A 23,583-nucleotide genomic window follows, 5' to 3' on the forward strand; every position below is an offset into this window, starting at 1 on the left:
TTGTAAAAACCAAAGGTTTCAAAATATTGTAGCTGTACACACTAATGATTCTAAATGATGCTTGTGTGCAACTCCCAGCACTCTGGTAACTTTTACAAATTTAGCCTGCAAAATAATTTATTAGCTGACTTTTTCATTCTTTTATCCACCTCATCCCAACCTACAGACAGAGACTAAGAGCTTCCAAACCCAAGGTTCACACTGTTAAGAAGTGAAATGAGGAATCAAAGCAGATGCTACAGGCCTGCTTTGAATGCACAGACTGGACTGTTTTTGAAACCTCAGCCACTGACCTAAACCAACTAACTGATGTGGTGACATCATACATCAGTTTCTGTGAGGACATGTGTGTGCAGACCAAGACCTTCTGCACCTTTGGGAATAACAAGCCATGGTTTACTCCACACCTCAGGAATCTGCGCAGGGAAAAGGAAGAAGGTCACAGCAGTGGAGATTGGGCGCGGTACAAGCAGGCCAGGAACATACTAACAAAGGAGATCAAAGCAGCCATAAGAAGCTTAAGAACAGCCTTTCTACTGGTAACACTTCAGCTGTATGGACTGGTCTGAGAAACCTGACTGCCTATAGGAGCCCCTCCACCCATCCTGAACAGAATCGTCTGCTGGCCAACTGTCTGAATGGCTTCTACTACAGACATGACAAGAAGCCATTCACACCTCAAATCATCCCCTCCACATCCCATTCAGGAACAAGTTCTTTCCACAAAGCTACGAACCACCTACCTTCAGGTCCTCTGACTGCACTAAAGATCTCCGAGGAAGATGTAAATAGGCTCTTTCAGCGCATGAAAACAAAGAAAGCTGGAGATAATGTCTCCCCATCATGCCTGTGCAAATCAACTTGCTCCACTCTTCTCAAGGATCTTCAACAAGTCACTGGAGAAATGTGAGGTCCCCTCCTGCCTCAAACGATCCACCATCATCCCGGTTCCCAAGAAACCCACCATCCTAGGATTAAATGACTACAGGCCTGTAGCCCTGACGTCTGTGGTCATGAAATCCTTTGAGCGGCTGGTGTTGAAGCACCTGAAAGACATCACAGGACCTCTGCTGGACCCCCTGCAATTTGCTTACCGAGCAAACAGGTCAGCAGATGATGCTGTTAACTTAGGTCTACACTTCATCCTGCAACACCTTGACCACCCAGGGACGTATGCCAGGATCCTATTTGTAGACTTCAGCTCGGCCTTCAACACTATCATACCAGACATCCTCCACCAGAAGCTCACAGAGCTGACGGACCGACAGCAGCAGGTGAGACTGGGAAGCATCTTCTCCCGATCCAGATCAATAAGTACTGGTGCCCCCCAGGGATAAATGGTAAATGGACTTAATTTTATATAGCACTTTTCCAGTCATACAGACCACTCAAAGCACTTTACACTAGAGCCACATTCAAATCACCAAATCACACTCACTAACGCTCACACATTCATATGCAGATCAGTAGGCAACTTGAGGTTAAGTGCCTTGCCCAGGGGCACATCAACATACAGCAGGAGGAAGCTGGAATCGAACCCATAACCTTCCGATTGCAAGACAACTACTCTTCCTACTGAGCCACAGTGTTCTCTCCCCATTCCTCTTGTCCCTGTACACAAATAACTGCACCTCATCGGACTCGTCCATGAAACTCCTTTGCAGACGACACCACTGTCATTGGACTGATCCAGGACGGTGATGAGTCTGCATACAGACAGCAGGTGGATCGGCTGGTCCACTGGTGTAATCAGAACTACCTTGAACTCAACCCACTCAAGACTATGGAAATGGTGGTAGACTTTCGGAGAACACCACCCCCATACACCCCCCTCACCATCCTCAACAACACTGTATCGGCCGTGGACCACTTCAGGTTCTTAGGAACCACCATCTCTGAGGACCTGAGATGGTCTTCACACATAGACACTGTTCGAAAGAAGGCCCAGCAGAGACTGTACTTCCTGAGGCAACTCAAGAAGTTCAACCTTCCACAGGAGCTGCTGGTCATCTTCTACACTGCCATCATTCAGTCTGTCCTGTCTTCATCCATCTCAGTGTGGTTTGGCTCATCCACAAAACGGGACAGGTCCAGACTGCAACAAATAATCAGGAATGCAGAGAGAATAATCAGGGCTGACCTTCCCTCTATCCAGGACTTATACAGGTCTAGGGTCAGGAAAAGAGCTGCTAAAATCTCTGCAGACCCCACACACCCTGCACATAAACTGTTTAGAGCTTTACCTTCAGGCCGCCGCTACAGAGCACTGTTTACTAAAACCAGCCGCCACAGAGACAGTTTCTTCCCCCAGGCTGTTTCTCTGTTGAACATTCAATAGAGTACAAAACAACAGCATACAGATGTTGCAAATGCACCTTTTTGTTATATATGTGTGTAAATTGTACATTGTAAATTTGTATATTCTGTAATACAAAAACAAAACCAAAGAGCAAAGTGTACCGGAGTCAAATTCCTTGTTTGTATGTACGAACTTGGCAATAAAGTTGATTCTGATTCTGATTTTTGCTTCTTTTCATCTGATTTCATTTTGGAGATAGGTGAGTATGTGCTCAATAGTGAAGGCTGGTAAACTGATCAACAGAGTCCTGGTTACACTGGTGGTAAAGTGATATATATAAACAAATATCTAAATCCATACTAAAATTCTCCGTAAGTATACATGATTGGCATTTGTGATGTCTGCCAATACATGGCATGCCATCTGTAAAACAGCAGCAGCAGCAGATGTTGCAGCTAACTGAACAGCTCTTTAAGACTGTAATCTTGTGGGACCCAATTGTGTTAAATGGACTCTGGTCTGTACCCAAAGACCTCTCTCCAGAGCTCCCAGTGAGCTGCTGACACTTCAAAATGCTAACGAGCACTGACCTGGAAAAATACACAGTGGAACTCAATATGTCTGACAACTTCTGCATGAAAGGACAAGTGTTCAGGGCCATTTCCATCCATTTTCCCAGCATGACATCATACTGGAAATGTGGTAAAATTGCATTTTTCAAGAACTGGATGAAAAACACACAATAAATACGCACCAAAGAGTAAATGTGAAAGACAACATTTCACTCACGTACTTTTACACATTTTGTACTTATGTTTTAACCAGTGTTGAAGTCTTCTGCGGCACAGTCTGCCTCCTAGACATGATCAAAGTGTTCAGACTGATATCTAAAGCTCCTGAAGAAAGGTTGTGTTGTTAATCCTGGTGAAGCTAGACTGGCCTAACACACCTAGGCCAGTCCACTCCATTCTCATAACCTTACAATTTTTGCAAGTCATTGTACTTGGTAGAGGTTAGGGTTAGGGTGGCACAGGTGGTAGGAGTTCATCCTGTAATTGGTGGGTTGCTGGTTCAAAACCCCACTCAGTCATTGTGTCCTTGGGTGTAGCTACACTGTAGCTCACCACTGTCAGTGCGTGAATCGGTCAATAACTGATTGTAGTGCTTTGGGGTCTCTAGGGGTTTGATAAAGAGCTATACAAGTTCAGGCCATTTACCATTTGGTAGCTGCTTTGCACATTGTGCTGCATTGCTGGTCAGCTTCAATCAACATGGACCACTCTTTCATAGGAAGTGCTCCTAGTTATGGAAAGGTGTGCACACCTCCATATTGCACCAGTGTCTACATTTGTGTCTACAGTTCATACAAAATAGTAATATTTTTTTCAGGATTTTAAAAATATTTAGTGTTTTTATGTTTCATACAATAACATTTTCATCCATGGTAAATGGCCTGTTCTTGTATAGCGCTTCATCAAGTCCACAGAGACCCCAAAGTGCAGTGACTATTATTATTTAGAGAAAATATGTACAAAACACAACAGGCATTGGCTGATCATTTCAGTCTGATACTTCAATGAAGTTCAAAAAATCACGTGCGAATAAACTGAAATACAACACATTTCACTATTATTAGAACTCACTGAACAATGCCGTTCTTGACGCCACACCCTTTATATTCTTCATTGTATTTCTCCTTTTCTTGACAGTAACCGTTATTTTGTCCCAACCGCAGTTTCTCAATATTCTTCCCCAAAACAGGCTTAACGATGGCAAAAAAAATGAATTTTAATGTTTTGATAATATGTCCCCTAAAAAGTGAATAGTGTCACCCTTTGTTTATAAATATACATCTGACTCGAAACACAGCTACAGTCTTCAACAAACTCCCGTCCTGCTTCTGATGATGATGTTTTCAGGTGGTGCAGTTTGCTCAGGTGCTATCCTGATGTTACTCACTTTTACTCTATGTTCCATGACTTGTTGATTATTTGACTTATAATATTCGGTTCCAAATAATCACTTGTAAACAAAACACTGGTAGAAACTGCTCTGCCTGAAAGAAAGTTATCTCTTTGTTTTCAGTGTCGTGAAATTTACGTTACCCTCTGCTATATCTTTTACTCAATCTTTTTTGCGCAACAACAGATGAAAAGCACTTTCAAGCTACACTTATCTTTTCCCTAAGACTGTCACCATAAATTGTGTAATATCAAGCTTCCTCATTCTTTCTGTGGGTCACATTTCCTTCACAATCACTGATAATTTGACTCTAGTACTGGTTATCTGACTTAACGATGTCATATTAGTATTAGGTATAAAGATTAAAAGAAGTACAAACATTTTATTAAGCCAGGTTTTGATGCAACTAAAAAAAAAACAAATTCGTTGATTTGCATTTGGCCTTGACTTTTTTCTGCACCTTTTTCTTGTTGCCACCAGTGAATATAAAAAATATAATTAGTAGCTCTCTTCCATATATTCAAATTACTTTAAGTGCCTCTCGCTGCTCTACACAGAGTGCGGGCAACATGCTTTGGTATGGGACACTCGTTTGTGAAGAGATGTTTTCTCTAATTTCCCATGAGGGTCCTGTTGCATAATATAAACACCAGCCTGGTAAAAAGGTTTGAGAGAATTCATTTACACTATATAAAGTGTTGTGTGTATTAGGTTCTTGTCTCTGGATGAATACAAAAACACTGCAGGAATAAAGTTTGGCACAGTGCACATAAGGTCCATCATTTCTGAAAAAAATATTGTTTTCTAATAACTGCACAGAAAGTTTGGATAATTCTGTCAATTTTAGCAATAAACACAAATCAGTAGGTTTCCTACAAACACCGATAATGCTAAAGTATACTTAGAAAGGCAATTTATGATACGTATATATTTTCTAAAGTAACGCTTTAGAAAACCTAGATTTATACAGAGAATAAATTACACACAGGTGGACCCTGTTTACCAACTTGAAGACTTCTGAAGTGAGATGGTTGCACAGGATTTTCTTTAGTGGGAGGATAACAATGTCTAATCTTTCTTCCACTCCATCTTATGCAGTACCTTGTGTTGGTCTATCACTGGGGTGTCAAACTCAATCACAGAAAGGGCCAACTTAAAACTATGTGACAGACCAAACAGAATTAATGCCAATTCATAGCAGTCAAACAGAACTGTTTTAAACAGAAAATAGAATTTGAAGAGGTTTAACAAATGGGCATTTTTCAGTAAACTAACCAAAATATATTTAAAAGGTGGTAGAAACAGAGGTTTACACAGTAATAACATCATTTAAAAAAAAGGCATATTTAGTTTTTTCAATGCTTTATATCATTTTGACAGAGGAACATGCTTGGCTTCACAAATTAAATTCAAATAAAAAATACTTAATAATAATAAAAAGTAATGTTTGGTGTTAAATTTTGAGCTGTGGAACTTCATTATTTGGAGGTGTGTCTCACTATGTTCAGCCAACAAATTACAGAATAGTTCCACATTTGTTTTCTTCTTCAAAATCAACGAAGCACCAGCGTGAACTCTGCAGCGTGCTTAGTTTACTGTATGAGGAAAATATGGACTTAACATGCCAGAGCTAATTTGTTCGTCTTTGCTTGGCAACATGGAGACATTAGTTTCCCTGTTGCTACTCTCTTGTGCACCCTGCCTTTAGCTATGAGTAGCCATTATGCTGCATCGTGGGATATGTAGTGTGATTAATGTGAGTTCTATGTAACTGACTTGAGGGACATTAACAACAGATATGTAAAACCATCTTGCAGACCAGATGCAATTGTATTGCGAGCCAGAAGTGGCTCACGGGCTTTGATCTTGACACATAAAATACATAGTTACAATGTTATAATGTTATAAAATGTGGAAAATATTTTTGCAAAGTCCTTTCCATCCATAAAACAAGTCAGTAAGATCACTTCTTTTTCTTAGCAAATTATGAAAGTTTTTAGTGACTCCCATTTTTTAAAATCTCCACAGTGTTTAGACTTAACCCCTCTGATTTACTTCTGAAACATGTTTGAGTCATCACCAGCACAATTACCCAGGGAAATGCTTAACTAACAACATTAAACAGAATCACAATTACCGTAACAATGAGCAGAATTCCCTTCAGGAGGGTGAGCAACGAAGTGATTGGCTGAATGATTGTGTGGGCAAGTAGGATGGCCAGGGTTAGAATCCAGGTGAAGGCTGGGATCACATAAACGTGTCTGTGGAGACATGCAAACAAATGGAGAAACATTAATACAAAGCATTCAAATGATTTAGTTTTGAATGTTTGAATGATAATCCAGGAATATTCTACAGCACTCAGGAACGTTAGTTCATTTATGCTAGTAAAGTAACAATTCTGTTTTGCTTTTGTAGTTCTGACATAAAGTACTTCTGACAAAACAGTAAGAAAACCAATGAATCCTTCTAGGCATCCAGGAGAACACAACACAACTAAAACAAGGAAAGCTTCAGATAATATTAGAGCTGTGCAGTTAGTGACATTTATCATTCCACTCCTGTCTTTACCTACCTTATCATTTTACATTCAGTCTCTCAGGTGAAGTGGGAGTGGTCTGGAGTTTCTGATCATGTTTATTCTAAATATATCCTTATGCTGCAATATTGTCTTTTTTTTGGTTAAACCAATATTGTGGTTTTTCTTGTGTTATAAACCTGCTACCTCTATGGCCCGGTTCAGAAAGCAGTGTTAACAAGATCTGAGTAGAATGCAGATACTCTGAGTATACCTGCTCTGCTCTGTGATACTCAGGGTTATCGGTTTCAGAATAGGTGGAAACAATTATTTTTCCCTACCCTGAGTCTAGTTAACCCTGAGTTACGCACAGGCGGGAGCATATAAAAAGCCCTCATCAGTGTAATACAGATTAAATGATTCACCATGGCAACAGGAGGAAATAAGCCTGGCTGTGCATATTTCTTACCGATGGAATTAGAAATCGTAATAACGGCATATGGAGAATATGAAAACATTTTAACAAAACAAAGCAAAACTGTTGCAGCTACAAAACAGCGAGTGGACAATAGACACAACAGAGTATGGCAGAGACCAAGTCGATGCGTGAGTGTTATTTTATCCTCGATCCTAGGTGCAACCCAGCAGACACAAAAAGGACTTGGCAGCAAATCAAGATGAAATATAAAAATACAGTTAAGTAAGCTCCAGTTATAAGTCTTTGTTTGTGTTTATTCTATGTGTGCAGATCTTGCTGTTTGAGGACGCCAGAGCTTGAATTCACTCCTTTACCGACTGTTCTATGATACCACCACATTGTGCTGCTATTAACAGGACAATACCTAACAGACTGATAGTTGTTTGGCTAAAATTTTAATATTCAAACTTTTGCTGATAGTCAAACAATCATTATTAGGTGACTGTGGCTCAGTAGGAAGAGTAGTCATCTTGCAATCGGAAGGTTGTGGGTTCAATTCCAGCTTCCTCCTGCTGTATGTCAATACGCAAGGCACTTAACCTAAAGTTGCCTACCAATCTGCGTGTGAGTGTGATTGGGTGAATGTGGCACTAGTGTAAAACGCTTTGAGCTGTCTGTATGACTGGAAAGGCATTATATAAGTTCAGTCCATTTACCATTTATTTCACAACAGGTGTTGCTTTTTGAGTTTTTTTAACCTACTTACTAAGTATGACATTAATCACTCTGATTACCAATGCAACAAATTCAGCTTTCCAAAGAAATGAAATCAACATTTATAAATTACTTTTTATATTTACTCAGGTTATTTTTGTCTGATATTCTTTAAACATTTAAACTTCACAAACAGGCAAAAAAAGAAACCTGTAAGATAGCAAATGAGCCTATATTTTGACAGCACTATACAAGCATGCTGAGGTTTTGTTGAGGAAAAAAGATGAGACATAATACAGAAAGAACAAGAGTTTAATGATTCTGCTAAAGAAATTAATAATTCTGCTAAAGAAAATTAAATATAGAAAATAACTGTGTATTATAAATTTTACATAAAATGAACACATTTATAACACATTTTAACTTTCCACAAAGATTTCTAATTTTAACATCAACAGCGTGTTTCTTATTTAACATGAAATATAAAGTAAAGAAAAATTATAAATGTTATGCTACCAGAAGTATTAAGTGTAGCAATCTGTAGAGTAAAGCTGAGCTTGGTTTAATTAAACACATGAGATTTAACTGATATCTGCTGGTTAAAGATAGTCTTCTAATCCTCTTATATTTTAAGCTCTAGGGAAAATCCTGACTTCTTAAATTCAAAACTCACTCAAACTAAGGTTAAATCACAATGAGGTGAATGCTGAGGTGAAAGGACCCTCAATAATGCTTTAAAACCTCTGAAACTCAGTGGGGTTTCTGTCCAGGGCACCCACCATCCTGCAGAGGTGAATCTGAGCAGAGGAGTTTCTGCTCACAAGCCTGCAACACTCTATTGACAGCTCCATCCTGAAGGCGAGAAAAAGATGGTTTATCCAAAGGAAGCCTCCTAAGATTTTTTCACTCCACTACCCCTGCCTTCCTACTCCCACAACAAATCGCTGCATCTCCCCTGGCGCTGAGCGTGCTGATAATGAAGCACCCAAGCGTGCCAATGAAGCAGTCTGACCGTCCCGCAGAGTGTGAATAATATTATTTGGGTAAAGGATTTACTGGGGCATGACAAAATAAATTAGCCCTGTTAACTGATAAAGGTAATTATAGGCCTGGGAGGGAAAGAGGTGTGAATTGAGGAGAGAGACAGCAATCACCAGAAGAGACCCAAATAATCCAACTGTGAGTTTAAACACAACAGCATTCTAGCTTTTACTCAAGATCTGCACAGTATTGTTTAAGTTTAATCACTGTAAACAACACTCTGTGCTAACTACTGTGAGTAACGTGCTGCTGCCTAACATTATGTTAGATGCACTTGCAGGAATAAAACAACTCATCCAACCAACAGAGGGAGCAACCTAAACAAATATTTGATTCTATTCTTAGTTTTGTACAGTTACAAAATACACATATGCTTGATATTGTTACAACAAAGAATCTTAAAAGGACAATACACCAGTTAACCGGTCACATGTAATAGAATTGTGTCCTTGAAGTTAATGCGTTGAATCAGTAAAAATGGGGAGGAGAAAGGATTTCAGTGAGTTTGACAGATGACCAAAACTCCAAAAGTGCAGTTTCCCAGTGTGCAGTGTTCAGTATTTATCAAAAGTGGTCAAAGAAAGCAACAGTGGGGAAATTAAAACAGGATCATTGGTGGCCAAGGCTTCCTGATGCATGTAGTGGAGCAAATGCTGGCCCTTGTTGTCTGATTCAACAGACATGTTCTACTAGCTCAGATTCTTGACGAAGGTTTTGAGGGTTTTCAGAGGAATGTCTCAGAATACACAACACAACGCAGTTTTTACCTTACCCCTAACCAAATCCGAAGCACCAACAATCAAGCGAGTATCAGAACTGGACCGTGAAGTAATGAAAGAAGGTGGCCTGGTCTGATGAGTCCAGTGCAAAGTTGTTTCTCATTTGGGTAACATGTGGCACCACGATCCACAGAGAGAGCCAGTGTGATGCTTTGTGGAATCAATCATTCATCCGTGTAGAAACTAATATGACAACTATCTAACTAAGCATTCTATTGGGAAATAATGACCTTGTTTGGCTATCAGTATCTATACATACTAAGTACCCCAGGGCATTTATTAATAAAGCAAAGTGGTTTGTGATTAAATCACCAAGTTGGGACACTAATCAATGGCCAAACACTTTTGGTCTACGTAAGTTATTGTTCTAGATATAGCAGCCTGAATGAGGTGTGGTATTGTAGAGCAATGAATGGAGGAGTGACACACATATAAAAAATAAACACAAATGATTTCTCATTAAATCACATGAGAATTAATTAACGCAATACCACAACGTTAAGGTTAAAATACCTTAGTTAATCAATTTTAAACCACAAAACAAAAGGCAAAAACAGTATAATTCTCAATATAGCAATATCACAATCAAGCAGGTGTATGTGTGTATGCATTTATGTGCGTGTAAGCACGGCCATGCTAACTGAAAGACAAATTCGGACAAGATGATTCTGTTTGATTTATCAACCAGTTTCAGCAGCAGCACACAAAACAAAGAACAATAGAACCAACAATAGCTATATTTTCATACTAACCTAATGTCCCTGCCCAGCCTCTTACTGTGATCAATCATTAGCGACCAAAGCAAGCGGTTCTTCAAGAATAAGGACCAGGTAGCCTGGCTGAAGATGAATGGACCAGGACAGCACTCCACCTGGTCAGTTGTTTGTTAAAATGGTAATTCCCTACACATGTTACAGTACATGTGATGCAGGGATGTCCAACTCTGATCCTCGAGGGCTGCTGTCCTTCAAACGTTTGAGGTATCCCAGCTTTACCACACAGGAATATAATACTGAATTTGATTCAAGTGTGTTGGAGAACTGAGTTGCACCATAGTAGCTCTCGAGGACTGGAAGTGGGCACCCCTGATATAAACCCTTTTATGAAAACGGGTTAATTGATGGCTGTGGCCTCTTTCAGCAGGATAAAGCCTGATGCAACAAAGACAAATTTGTTCACAGCAACAGGTTTGAGGTGTTGACTTGGTCTCCAAATTCCCCATGTCTCATCCAGGCATGTGGTGAGATCCATGGAGGGTCTACCTGACCACATAGAGGACTTAAAGGATCTGTTTTTAACATACTGGTGCCACATCACACCTTCATAGGACTAGTTGAATCCCTGGTTCAAAGCCCCAGGACTGTTTTGGTAGTAATGGTATACCTGACCAGAATATATTTTTAACAAAATATATGGACCAGTCACATCTATATGCCCTAAGCATTTCAACATTTGACAACTCAGCTTCCACACGAACGCGAAATGGAATCCTTGTTGAACTTCACCAAGGGGTGGTGTTTTCTTTAGATTTTTTCTGAAAGCCTCCCATGTCCACAGGGCCATTATTCCTGAAATGACGAAAGATGCTGCTATGCATCTAAACCCGTAAATATGGTTGAAAGGTGAAAAGCTACATTTTAAACATTGATGGATGCTTAAGTCTTAAAAATGTGTTAGGGTTACTCAAACTGTCTATTCAAGCCTCGCCATTTACAAATTTGTTTAGGAAAATTTGAAAATGGCATATTGTCTAAAATGCCACAATTTCCAGGTATTGTCCTGGGCTAAATAGGGAGAATATTTGGTAGACCTGAAATAGCCATAAAGTAAGATGTCAATGGAGATCCAGTGTTAAGTGGGCTGCATCTAGTAACCTTCACTCACTGCCTTAATTGGTTGTTGAATGCCCCAACCCTGACCGAGATCACAAAGCAAACACAATTCTGATCAACATTTATCAGTCTGTGAAGCATGGACAGAAGTTTCAGCGGCATGCATAAAACCTCAGCAAGATCTGGACTAGTGCGTTTCTGACCTCAGTTTCAAAGAATGAAAGTGCTGAAGAGCTGGTTGAGGGAGAGAGCATCCTGCATGTAGTGGCCCAACTGGCTGCAAGATGCTGGATGGGGGGCTGTATAAAATATACATTGATCTTTTTGTACACCACAAAAATAAAGATGTCAAATCTAATTCTATAGATCCCACTCAGTGGCGTCACATCTTAAAGAGCACAATTTAAAGCTGCTTACCAAAACTGCAGGAACAGTTTCAAGGTGAGAGAGACATTTCACCCTATGTTGACTTTATAAACAAGCTGATTGGAAACTTCAGTCAAAGGTTCAACAGCTTCTGTCTTGGGCAGCAGCTCCTTCTGCTAATCCAGAATCCTTTCCTCATCAATGAAGTGAAAGAATTTTCAAAGGAGGCGACACAGACATTCAACTGGGCACATGCAGGATCTCTACAGCTTGAGCTCATTGATCTGCAAGCAAATGCAGAATAAAGAGAGCAATTTGACACAAATGACCCTGCTACCTTTTGGCTACAGATTGTGCCTGAGAATGTATTCCGTGGTCTAACCAAAGTAGCACTGCACACGTTGACTATGTTTGGATCAACTTACAGCTGGGAGTCAGCTTTTTCTACAATGAACTAGAATGGCTCTGACTCCCTTCCAACCAAGATTCAGACTACTGGTAGGGTAGGGCAGTGCCATGCCCTTTTCTCTCATTAAGAAAAGTGAAATAGAAGAATAATTACAAGGGAAAAGGTGGCATTGAGAGCTCTATTTTAATTTTCCCCCTAAAAGAGCCATTTTTATTTATTATTTTCTAAAGACGCTGACCTGTTTTACTTGAAATTTTCATTTTTTTAGTTTGGCACCTCTTTAATTTAAACAACAAAGAGAAAATTGTTGCTTGCACTGTTTTTCCCAGCCTTCAATTCATTAGGCTGGGACCTCTTCAGTTTAAGAGAGAAAAATGGTTACTCATTTTTAAATTCTGAGATTTCTGTTTTAATCTGAAATAAGGCCTTACTTTTATTTGCCTGGGGCTGCTTTTATTTAGATAAATATCATAATCTCCATCAACCCTGATGAATAATACACAAAATGGCTTTGTAATAAACTCTATTTCTGATCTCTCACTCTGTGATACTGTGTGGCCATTGATTTTCCCATAACATTATTTAAGTATGACTAATGACTATATTGTTTTGTAATTGTTTCCCCAAGCTTCTGCAAAGTAACCTAAATATGGTAAAACTAAGGAACAGTGCTTTTTCATGTAACACGTTTAACTTTATGCAATAAAGAATTGCTGTTGGATAATATACTTTGAATGTACCTGAAATTAGGTTTAAAGGTCAGTTTTTAATCCCTAATGACATGAAAAAAGTTGACTTTGTGTACAATTTCAACATTCACCTTATGTATCTGTATTTTCAGTTCCTTGTCCATTTTAACAATTCCAAAACTTGGCATCCCACAGTGGCTGTGTGAAGTTTTTTTGTGTTTGTGCTGTTTCTTTTTGCCTGCAGGTGCAGCGGTAACAGGTGTTTCTCATTGACCCCAATCACCAGGGCTTCTTAAGGAGAAGGAACCTGAATGGAGGCGTCAGCCCGTTGTCTCTGCCAGTGAGGTAACCTGACTGTGTTCTGCAGTTCTCTGCATGTCCTAAGCCTGCTCTAAAAGTGATTTGTTCTGCTTCACAGACCTGATCACTCTGTGACAATGTCTTGGATTCCAAGCTTCTGTTCTCTGTATCCGTGCTCCGGTGAGTTCTGGAAAATACTCCCTGCTGCCCCAGCCGTGAGCCTCCCTTCATTTCCTACCTCCAGCCCTGCAGCTCTGAGACCAACTCGTGGAAACACCAAACCACTGCTCACCTGCATGTCCACTAGAGTTTGACATCTTTTCGGGAGTCCCACGGGAAGACAGCATCAGTAAAGATCACGTGATTGGGACGGTACAGGATAAAAAATGAACGGGAGCAGACAGGAGCGGGAGCTAACCAATAGGAGGGAAAATAAACTAGGATCAATTGTCTTTGGAAATGTAAAACTGAGACTTTGTTATAAAGTTTAAGAAAAAAAAAAAACTTGGATCGCCGCCGCCATTGTGTAGTTAATGCGAGTCAAACGAACTACACGACCCACAAGCCTACAGTGCTTCTGCTCGATGTTTTCCACCTGCGTTCAGGATGGAGGGAGCAAACGCAGGTGGAGAACTGGACGTGGTAAAATTGGATTTGTAACGTAAAGTCAGAAATAAGGACTTATCTATTAAACTCATAGAGCTGACAGGAAAGTCGCAAATATTACCGAACTTCAGGAGAGTTGGATGTAGCGCTGTTAACATGCTGTATGATGCTTGTAAAACGTGTTTAGTTGTAATCAAGTTCACCAGTGATTAAGGGACACTTGTTTGGCAAATTCCGGATTAAATCAGCCCTGCATCTCTTCATTCATCAAACCAAAAGTACCATCATGTGTCAAGTCTCATCTGACCAACAAAATTGCTGCATGTGCACTAAAGATTTAAGAGCCTTTGCCACAGTAGAGGGGAAAGGTCCGAGAGGGGACATGGAGGATTTTTTTTTTTTTTCGCGTCCCCACGCAATACTTTTGCGTTTGGCATTTTGGAGCAGCAGCACAGATGACAAACTGCTCATAAAACAAACAGCACTGATATGTCATTGGTATGGATTATTTGTCATATGCAGGTTAACATGCAGTCAACAATGCGATGAAATGCTTAGGATAAGAAGAACCGTTCAAATCACGATAAAAACAAAAACACTAATGGCGTACAAAACAAAAGTACACATCATGCAGCAGCAATAAGCAAACAAAGTGTCACAGATGTGTTTTCGTGCTGTTTTATGGTCCAGAGTTCAGTAGTTTGTTTGACAGCTTGTGGATAAAAACTGTCTTTTAGTCTGATTTGAAGATCATTTTATTTAAGGCCAATTTCAAAATAAAACTCAATAAATCTCAAAACGGGTGTAGTGTTTGTTTAATTTTTGTAGTTATCTGGTTTGGAAACTATCCCACAAAGTATTGCGAGATAACGCAAAGACTATTGCGTGAGAACGCAAAAAGTATTGCGTGGAACGAAAAAAGAGAAAACATTCCCCCTTGTCCCCTCGCGGACCTCGTTGAAAGGCTTCATTAAGGGAAGATATTAAATAAATATGCTGTGAAATAGAAAAAATTTGAATGTACCATAAAATGTACAATTTATTTAATACATCATTAAATATTAAGTGTACCACTAATTACGTCATGTCGTCTTTAAAATTATACTTAATTATTCAGTGGCATATTTAATTGCATAATATTCCATTTCATGATATAATGGTACATTTATTGTTTCTAATGATGTATCAAATAAATAAATGGTACCTTTAATTTAATGGCACATTTAATGTTACATTTCTTTCATGTTACATTTACTTCACTTATGGGACATTCACAACATTTATTTATTTAATGATGATTTTATTGTATTCATTTTGTCCAGTTTGACCCTCCATTCTTGATGCCTGTATAGGAGGTCATGTCAGAATTTGAATCAGGTGTTCTGGAGCAGACACACATCTAAAACCTGCAGGGAAGGGGTCCCTGAGGACCAGGGCTGTGAACCATTGAGGTACAGTTTCTAAATTGTGAAGGTAATGCCTTTTTGTCCTTTTGTTCACCAAGTACAGTTCTCTTACTAGGTGCATTTTTCTTTCGTTCCAGCAACTTGAAACATAAAAGTGATGTCATTGTTCAAAGGAAACAATCACTTAATAAATGAGTAAAATACAACTAGGTACATTTTGTTTATTCAGCTAAGATAGACATGGTCTGTTTCCTTGTTTGATATTTTATTATTTCTTCATTATTATTCTTTTTACTTTAACTGGCCTTTACTACAACTAAAAACAGGGACCTAACTGGTCCTTCAAAGAAATTGTCAAAACACTAAATGAAGAAAACAAAAATGGGAGAGTCACAGGAGTGGGAGTCAATTTACCAGGAGTGGGACGGGACAGGATTTTTTTCGTTATGCTGGCCTGGGATTGGGATGGGACAAGACATTTTTCTGTGGGAGCGGGATGGGACAGGAGAGAAAATCCACTCCCGTGTCACCCTCTAATGTCCACCCTCCAACACTTCCAACACTATGACAGAACGGGCTGACCTGACCAACAAGACTCGGTGGCACAATTACGGGGTGCTATTACCCACCAGCGTACATTACTTGGACAGCATGATTCACTTATCCAGTCCCTAACTCAGCAAAAAACCGAAATCAAGCAAACAGTACATTTCAGTACTCACTAGGTTCAGGATGTTGTTTCCAGGTTTCCACATCCTCCCGTTAACCCTGTTACATCTGTTTTTTCTTCAGCCCAGTCCTCTACCAGCCCCTTCCAGATCCAGCCTGTAGGCCGTGAAATAATTTCACCTCCTCCCGCACCGTTCTCTGGGGACCTCGAAAAATGCAAGGGGTTCCTCCTGCAATGTACCCTCGTATTCTGAAGCCTTCCCACTCTTTTCCGGATGACGCAAGCAAGATCCCATATATCATTTCTCTACTCAGAAATAAGGCACTAAGGTGGGCTGAAGTTATTGACGAAACAACCTTTCAGTTCTATTCATTTCAAGATTTTCTGGATTTATTTAATCAGGCTTTCTCCCAAATCCTGAGTAAAGAGGAGGCTGCTAAGAAACTACGGACTCTTAAACAAGGCACCAGATCTGTTGCCGAAATGGCCATCGTGTTTCGCACATTAGCAGCAGAATCAGGATGCGGTCCTAAAAGGAGCCTTCCTAAATCCTATAAATGACACACTGAGGGATGAATTGGCCTGTTGGGACGAAACCAAGTCTCTAGAGGAACGTATTAACTTATTCATCCGCATAGACAATCGTATAAGGGAGAGAGCCAGAGAAAAGAAGACCCAAAATAATTCAGCATCTACACAGCAAACGTCACTACCTCTTGTGATGTCATCAGGTACCAACTCTCAGACACACCAGAGACCTTATTCTTCTGAACCTATGCAGATAGGTAGAGCATGACTCTCCCCTGTGGAAAGACAGAAGCGTTTTAATGCCTGTCAATGTCTCTACTGCGATATGTCTGGTCATTTTCGATTCAGTTGCCCAGAGCACCCAAAAGATCTTGCCTGCCAGTAGAACCAGGGTTGCTGCGGGCCACAATCCATCAGATCGATTAACCCCATTTCCTTCTAAAAACCACCATTTGTTTTAAGCAGGAACAGATTTCTGTTATGGCTCTGCTTGATTCAGGGTCTGAGCAGAACCTTAATAACCCAGATCTGAAAAATAATATCCTGTCAGAATATGACATTTTTGGACTTAGTTTGTGGCTTTGTGTTAACTTTTGTTTAGTTGTTTCCATTTTGGGTTTGGCATCATGTTTATTAGTTCTTTTCCTCCCTCTACCACCTCCTAGTGTGTGTTTTCTTCCTCTCGCTCTTAGTTCCTTTTGTGGTTGCTTTCTTATTACTTTGTGTGGTATTATTATTATTATTATTATTTTTCGTCCTTGGGTTCTCATTTAGTATCTCTGTGTTTATTTATGGTTAGGTAATTGTTCTCATTCCAGCTTTAGTTATGGTTTACGTTTGGTTTGTTTACTTTGTAAATCAGGTTCTCCTTATGGGCTCTTTGTTTGTTCTTAGGTTGTTGTTGGTGTTCCTATGTTTCCCTCTAGTTTCTTTGTTTACTTTAGTTCTTAGTTATTCTAGTTTCCTCATTCCTTCTCTGATTAATTATCTTACTTAGTCTGTGTTTTCTGTTTATTGTTTATTAGTCTTTTCACTCTTTCTCAGCCTTTGTATTTGTTTCACCTGTTCCTTCTGCCTCCCTGCCTCCTTGTCACACCTGTTCCCCGTTCCTTTGATTATCTGCCTTTGTTATCTCACTACCATGACTATGCTTTGTTTTTGCTTTGCTTGGAAACCATGCTACGTTTTTGCCTTGAATAACCTGAAGAGTTGATGTAAGTTTGGACTGTACTTATGTTTCGTACCTGCAGTGTGTTTTGCTACGTTCTTGCCCTCACCTTGCAGCCTCTAAATCAACGAGGATAAATTCAGATGCGCCTTCCAAGCTCTTGTCTGCACTTTGGTCCGACCCAAAACCCCATCATGACATATCCCAGTTGAAGAACTCCATTCACCCATAAAGGTCACTGCATTGGATGGGCATGCAGAGCCAACCAATTGAACTTGTCACTTCAGGTATCCATCATAAGTTTATTTCATTTTTTATATTTCCCACAAAGGAGTCCCCAGTGGTTTTAGGTCACCCTTGGCTTAAGACCCACAATCCTTACATTAATTGGACGTACTCATGCATCTTGCCTTCACTCAGCAGTTCCATCCTCTTCTTCCCCTGCTGAACCTCAGTCGGCCTCTGATCTTTCCATTGTTCCCCCTGAGTATTGTGATCTCCCTCATCGTCCTTACGACTGCGCCATAGAACTACTTTAGGGCGCCCCCATAAAGTCTGGGCGCCTTTTTTGCATGTCTGATGCAGAACGTGAGACCATGGAGCAGTACATAAACGACTACCACCTCCAGTGGGAACATTTATCAATAAAATAATTAGGGTATTCTAATTTATTGGTTCCATTTTTATATTATTTAGCATATTCATATTAGGTTCATATTATGTTTATTTTCCACCACCAACACTTTTGACTGCTATGGTAATCTGAGAAAGATCTTGCAGCTTGATGCCCATGGGCTCTGTATTTTTTTCTAGCTCCCATAATTTTCTGGTGATGACAGTGTTTTCAGGTGTTTGTTCAGAAACACGTTGGTCCCCTTCAATATTATCCGCTGTTTCAGAAGTATTGTCTGGAGTTTCCAGTTCATGAACCTCAGAATGAGGGCTGATTGCCCCTCCCCCCCCTTTCTCCTTCTGGGCAGCGGATGGCAAGCTTCAACATTGTTGAGGTCCAGCTTGATGCAGTTGGACTGTAGGAAAATGGCCACCTGTTGCTCCGTGTCCAGGTCTGCTGGCTCTCCCTCGCTGTCACCATTAACACCCCACGTGTCACTCATTCCGGTATGATGACATCGTTGATTCTTGAACACTGCTTCAGTTCAGCCACCTGGGTTTCAACAAAAACCAGTGGCCTGTCTTTTCCAGCATTTCTGACCCTCAGGCATTTCACCTCCTCCAAGAACTGTAGGATTGTTTTTTGAAAGGTTTCTTCCTGCAGCCGAAACGCCGACAACTGACATTAGGAAATCCAATGTCTTCTGCACATTTTCAATCTGCTTGGCTGGATATTTCTTCTTTGGCCCTATGTCATTAATGTCTGTCATTCTCCCATAAGCTGTTGGGTCACTCAGGGCATTTAGAACTAGGCACCGGCAATTCACATCGCTGACTGCGGTTAGCTCCGCTATCGCTTCTCCCGTCAAGAACAGAAACAGGAAGCCTGTTTATTAGACTTTTAATAATCCATATGGTATAATATTTTTGCAGCAGTAGGAAAAGCTGTTTTTCAGTTTGACTCAGCCATGACTAAGGCTTAATACATGTTCTAAATTAGGACTTTAAACTTTAAAACGTTGTCTCCTACTGTATATCATTAACATAACATATGTGTCCAAAGTAGCCTCTGTAAAAAAAAGTACCTACTGATCTTTTATGTTTAATACTTTTCTAATTCAGTCTCTTACTGCAGAACTGCTGCATTTTCCTAAGTCCTCCCAATGGCTACACGAAGCTTTCCTTGACAATCTTCCACTTAATATCTTCACAATATATCAAATCCCAATTGCTATTGCAATTTCAGGATATGCAATATCAAAATCTCAAAGGACTGTTTAGAGGCAATGCATGGCACTCAAACTATAATAGCCTTGCAAATGGACTCTTATATTTTGAGTGCCATGTATTAACTCTGCATGCAAGAAGGGTGAGAAAAATGTGAGTTAATCACAATCCAAACAATCATCATAATATTTCACAAGATCACAATCGCATCTTTTCCTAATATCATGCAGTCCTGCTTCTATTTTAGCTGGATTTTTCAAAAATAGCCAAAATGTTACATTTCTTTCTAATGGATTCTAAAGAAAACCTACAGAGTAAAGCATAGCATGCTATTTATCTTTAACATGTACTCCTTTCTCTCTGCTGTCCTTTCACACAGTGAAATCTCAAAGGTATATGAACTACTAAATCTGATTAACTAATGCTGAACAAGGAAAAATCTATTAGACATATTTGAGGAGATTCTGATAGTGACTAAAGTTTGGTTTTGAGTTTCATAAAATGTCACTTTGGTCCCGCTTAAACCCAACATTCAACAGCAAACTCACCTGATATCAAGAAGAGCAGCATAGGCTTCGCTGCCAGCCAGCACATAACTTATTCCAATTGAAATACTGTAAATTAAAACAGAAAGAACAGAACAAAGAAATTGAGAAAGAAACGTAAAGGAAAAAACCAAAGAAAAAGACAGAATGACAGGGTGTTAAGTAGTGAACAGGTATCATTAAAACTTCCAGAGAAGAGCTCCTTTGTTGAATAAAACATGAGATGTAGCATGATCAAAGTGTCTGAATATATGGAGATGAGAGACTTATTGTTAAAATCACTTCCTGTTTGTGAAGCAATGCCTTATCCTCCACAACTGTTCTAGTTTAGGTTTTTCAAAACTAAAGAAGCCTTTGGGATTAACGTCGGGATCTTCTCTTCTTACGCTCTTTAAACATCACACTCTGAGAAGCAGCAGGAATCCATTCCCACAACAACGTGCATGTCTTCATAAAGAGGACAAATACCAGGACGGAATGTTTTTACAGTTGGTTTCAAAACAGGTTTATGCAGCTCCACAACTGTTCCCTTCCTTACATGTTAAAGCTCCTGTAATCTCTTAACAGCTGGTTACTAAGACTGCAAATTTATCACTGGTTTCTCCAGATATCTAAGTTATTATGGTGGGCTGAAGTACATCCATACTTTTAATTCTGTTCCCTTTCAAACCTTTAAAAGGAAATGCCAAGAAGTGAAGAAATAGCTGCTTTCCATCTAGAAAACAAATCTAAACTTACAACACAAAGTCCTTAGAAAGGAAGAACTGATTGCATAAACTTAAATTTATTGGTAATTTTTACTAATTTACACTTGGTCAAGATACTCATACAGTTTTAAGTACTTGGAGGAATGAAATTTGTGTTTGGCCGATTATGTCTTTATTTCTGCTTGAAAGGTGCTTTTATAGGACGAGCAGTAGAGCTGAGTATAGGAGATGTGCCCGTGAAAACCTTGCTATATTCTCTCTGTCAATGCTAAACAGCTTAATTAGCAAGACGCACGTGTTTGGCATCATTTATTAAATTGAATGAATGACGTTTAAAAAAAACAAGAGTTCCTGCCAATTTAATAATTTATTCATAACAGAGGCCATAGTAGTGTGTGAGAAAACCGTAGACAACTGCAAAAGCCTCATGCTGGTCACCTGCTTGGTCACACACTGCTTTATTTTTGGTTTTCCTGTTGCTCTTTCATAAGGAAGTCAACAACTAAGTCTGGCCTTCCTTGGCAATCCAAGGACTACATTTCTGAAAGCATTCCTAGGCTTCTAAGCCTTGTCACACACTGCTGTCAGATGGCATCCAATTTCTCCACCAGCTTTTGTCCCAGGTTAGCTGATGTGGTTGCACTGCCCACTGACCAAATTTTCTTACTTTTGGTGTTAAGTATATACACAATGGCCCCACATATAATTGGTAGAATTAGAACTAAATATAGCAGTCAACAATACCACTCTTTTCGGCAGAATTGGTACCCCTCATTTAAATGACTCAGTTTCCTTGCACAGACATGGGGTCTAAGTTTTCCCCACAGAATTCCAATGAAGATGAGGTTAGGACCTTTGAACGGCCAATCCAAAAGCTTAGTTTGTTCTTTACCAAACCAATTTTAATAAGTTTTTTGGATTCTGTGTCCTGTTGGAATATCATCCAGCTGTATTAAAATTTTAACCATTTGACCAAACCTCTCACCATAAAATTAAAGGAAAGTAGTGAGAATGTTCAAAGACAACCCAGACATCAAGGCTCAAGCCTAAACGGAATAGTGGTGAGATACCAGTGTCACTGTTCACAGTATAACGGGTTTTACATCAACATGGACTAAGCTGTGTGCTGACGAAGAAAGAAGCTCCTCCTCCAAAATCATCACTTTCAACTACAGTTGCCCTCTTGGAAAAAACAAATTCTTTCTAGAGAAAGTTTTATAATCAGATGAGACAAAGAATATGCTGTTTGGTCACAACAACACTAAAATCTTTGTAGGGTCTGGCAGTGGTACTGATGTGTTGCATAAAGTGGACATTGAAAGACTATTTCCACATTTTTTAATTTTACATCTACTAAAACTGAAAAAAATAGTCTTCCAACATGATACAGCAGGGAACCATTAAACTTGACACATAAAATATTTATTGTAAATGAAACTTAATGTAAATTGTAGTTATGTATTTACTTTTTATACTATTGCCCATATTTATTTGAATATTGGTGGAAATAGCATTTTCTAGTATCTGGAATGGTCTTCCCAACATCCAACCACAACCCACTGAAGATTGGTAGATTGTCTAAAAGCAGAGTCAATTCTTTTTTAAATTAAAAAAAGAGTCATAAAATATGCAGACAGAATTATACTAGAAACTTTTTGATGGGTACAAAAAGTGTGTCTTTGAGGTGTACATGAGTGGAGTTGTATGTTTTTATTTAAGGTTGTGCATATAATTTTGACGATGTGAGAATAACAGAAATTGCTAATCCAAACAGATTTCTTTTGTTGTAAGAAGATTTAACCTGGGAGGAAGAGCAGAAGTCCAAAAATCAAAAATAACATTAATCTCTCAGTTTTTTTCAGGCCCACATGGGCCTTAAAATGTCCTTCAGTGAGTCATTACAATTTGCAGCCTAATCGGATGTCACAGCTGGATCCAAGGGGAATAATCTGTCCTCCCAATCTTTATCTCCACCCACAGGTTGACATTGTGCCTTATTCACTTTGTCTCAGAGAAACTTAAATTTTGACTTTTATTTGCCATTTACAGTATGGTGTAATGAAAAATGAATGTTAGGCAGGAAGAAGAAAAAGAAGGGGATTTTGTGTAGGCCTGTTACGTTAAGGCCTGTTATGTCTTTATGGTACGTGCATTACTTTTGATGCACTCTCTCTCTCTGAATAGGTTCTGTGTATTGGGATCAAGGATGTTCTACTACGTCTAAATTGGGAATGTTTCTTTTAATGTGACGATACAGTCTGAATTTGTTTTGTTTTTCTGCTTATGAAACAACTGACCTGGAGATCAGGGCTGGGGAACAAAATCTCAAATTGCCAAATACTTATTAGCCAAGTTAATCAGAAAGTAAGCAATGCCATACATTTTAATTTCAGTTTCAAGCATGTTAATAAAGCATCTGCAAAGCATAGCATTAGATAGAAGAGCGCTACTATTGGATTGTTGCTATTATAATTTAGTTGCAAGTTGCGTTATTTCTGCAGCAGTGTACAAGTGCAGTAAACATGGTGTTTGAAAGCTGCAGCGCTTATGTGGCTAATTCAATTCAATTCAATTCAAAAATACTTTATTCATCCCAAAGGGAAATTAAATGTTGTTGTAGCTTATTATGAAGGTTTCTTCAAAGAGCCGTTGTAGATGCTGATGGCTGTGGGCAGGAAGGATCTCCTGTAGCGCTCCGTCTTACAGCAGATCTGAAGAAGCCTCTGACTGAAGACACTCTGTTGTTGTAGGACAGTCTCATGAAGAGGATGCTCAGGGTTCTCCATA

General features: G+C 39.4%; 1 protein-coding gene across 2 annotated transcripts in view; it reads right to left on the reverse strand.

Moving 5' to 3' along the window:
* The window catches only part of si:ch211-51h4.2, a 142,447-nt gene that overhangs the window by 89,756 nt on the left and 29,108 nt on the right, over positions 1-23,583 (reverse strand). The window contains exons 7-8 of one of the 2 annotated variants that reach the window (XM_047375731.1): positions 20,093-20,158; positions 6,399-6,522 (exon numbers count right to left, since the gene is read on the reverse strand). In XM_047375731.1, coding sequence (XP_047231687.1) covers positions 6,399-6,522; positions 20,093-20,158 — 190 coding nt within the window. The remainder of the gene's footprint in view (positions 1-6,398; positions 6,523-20,092; positions 20,159-23,583) is intronic. The other variant, XM_047375732.1, reaches the window with a different exon arrangement.

This window comes from Girardinichthys multiradiatus, chromosome 9 (genome assembly GCF_021462225.1).
Source record: "Girardinichthys multiradiatus isolate DD_20200921_A chromosome 9, DD_fGirMul_XY1, whole genome shotgun sequence".
In the NCBI taxonomy this organism is placed as follows: Eukaryota; Metazoa; Chordata; class Actinopteri; order Cyprinodontiformes; family Goodeidae; genus Girardinichthys; species Girardinichthys multiradiatus.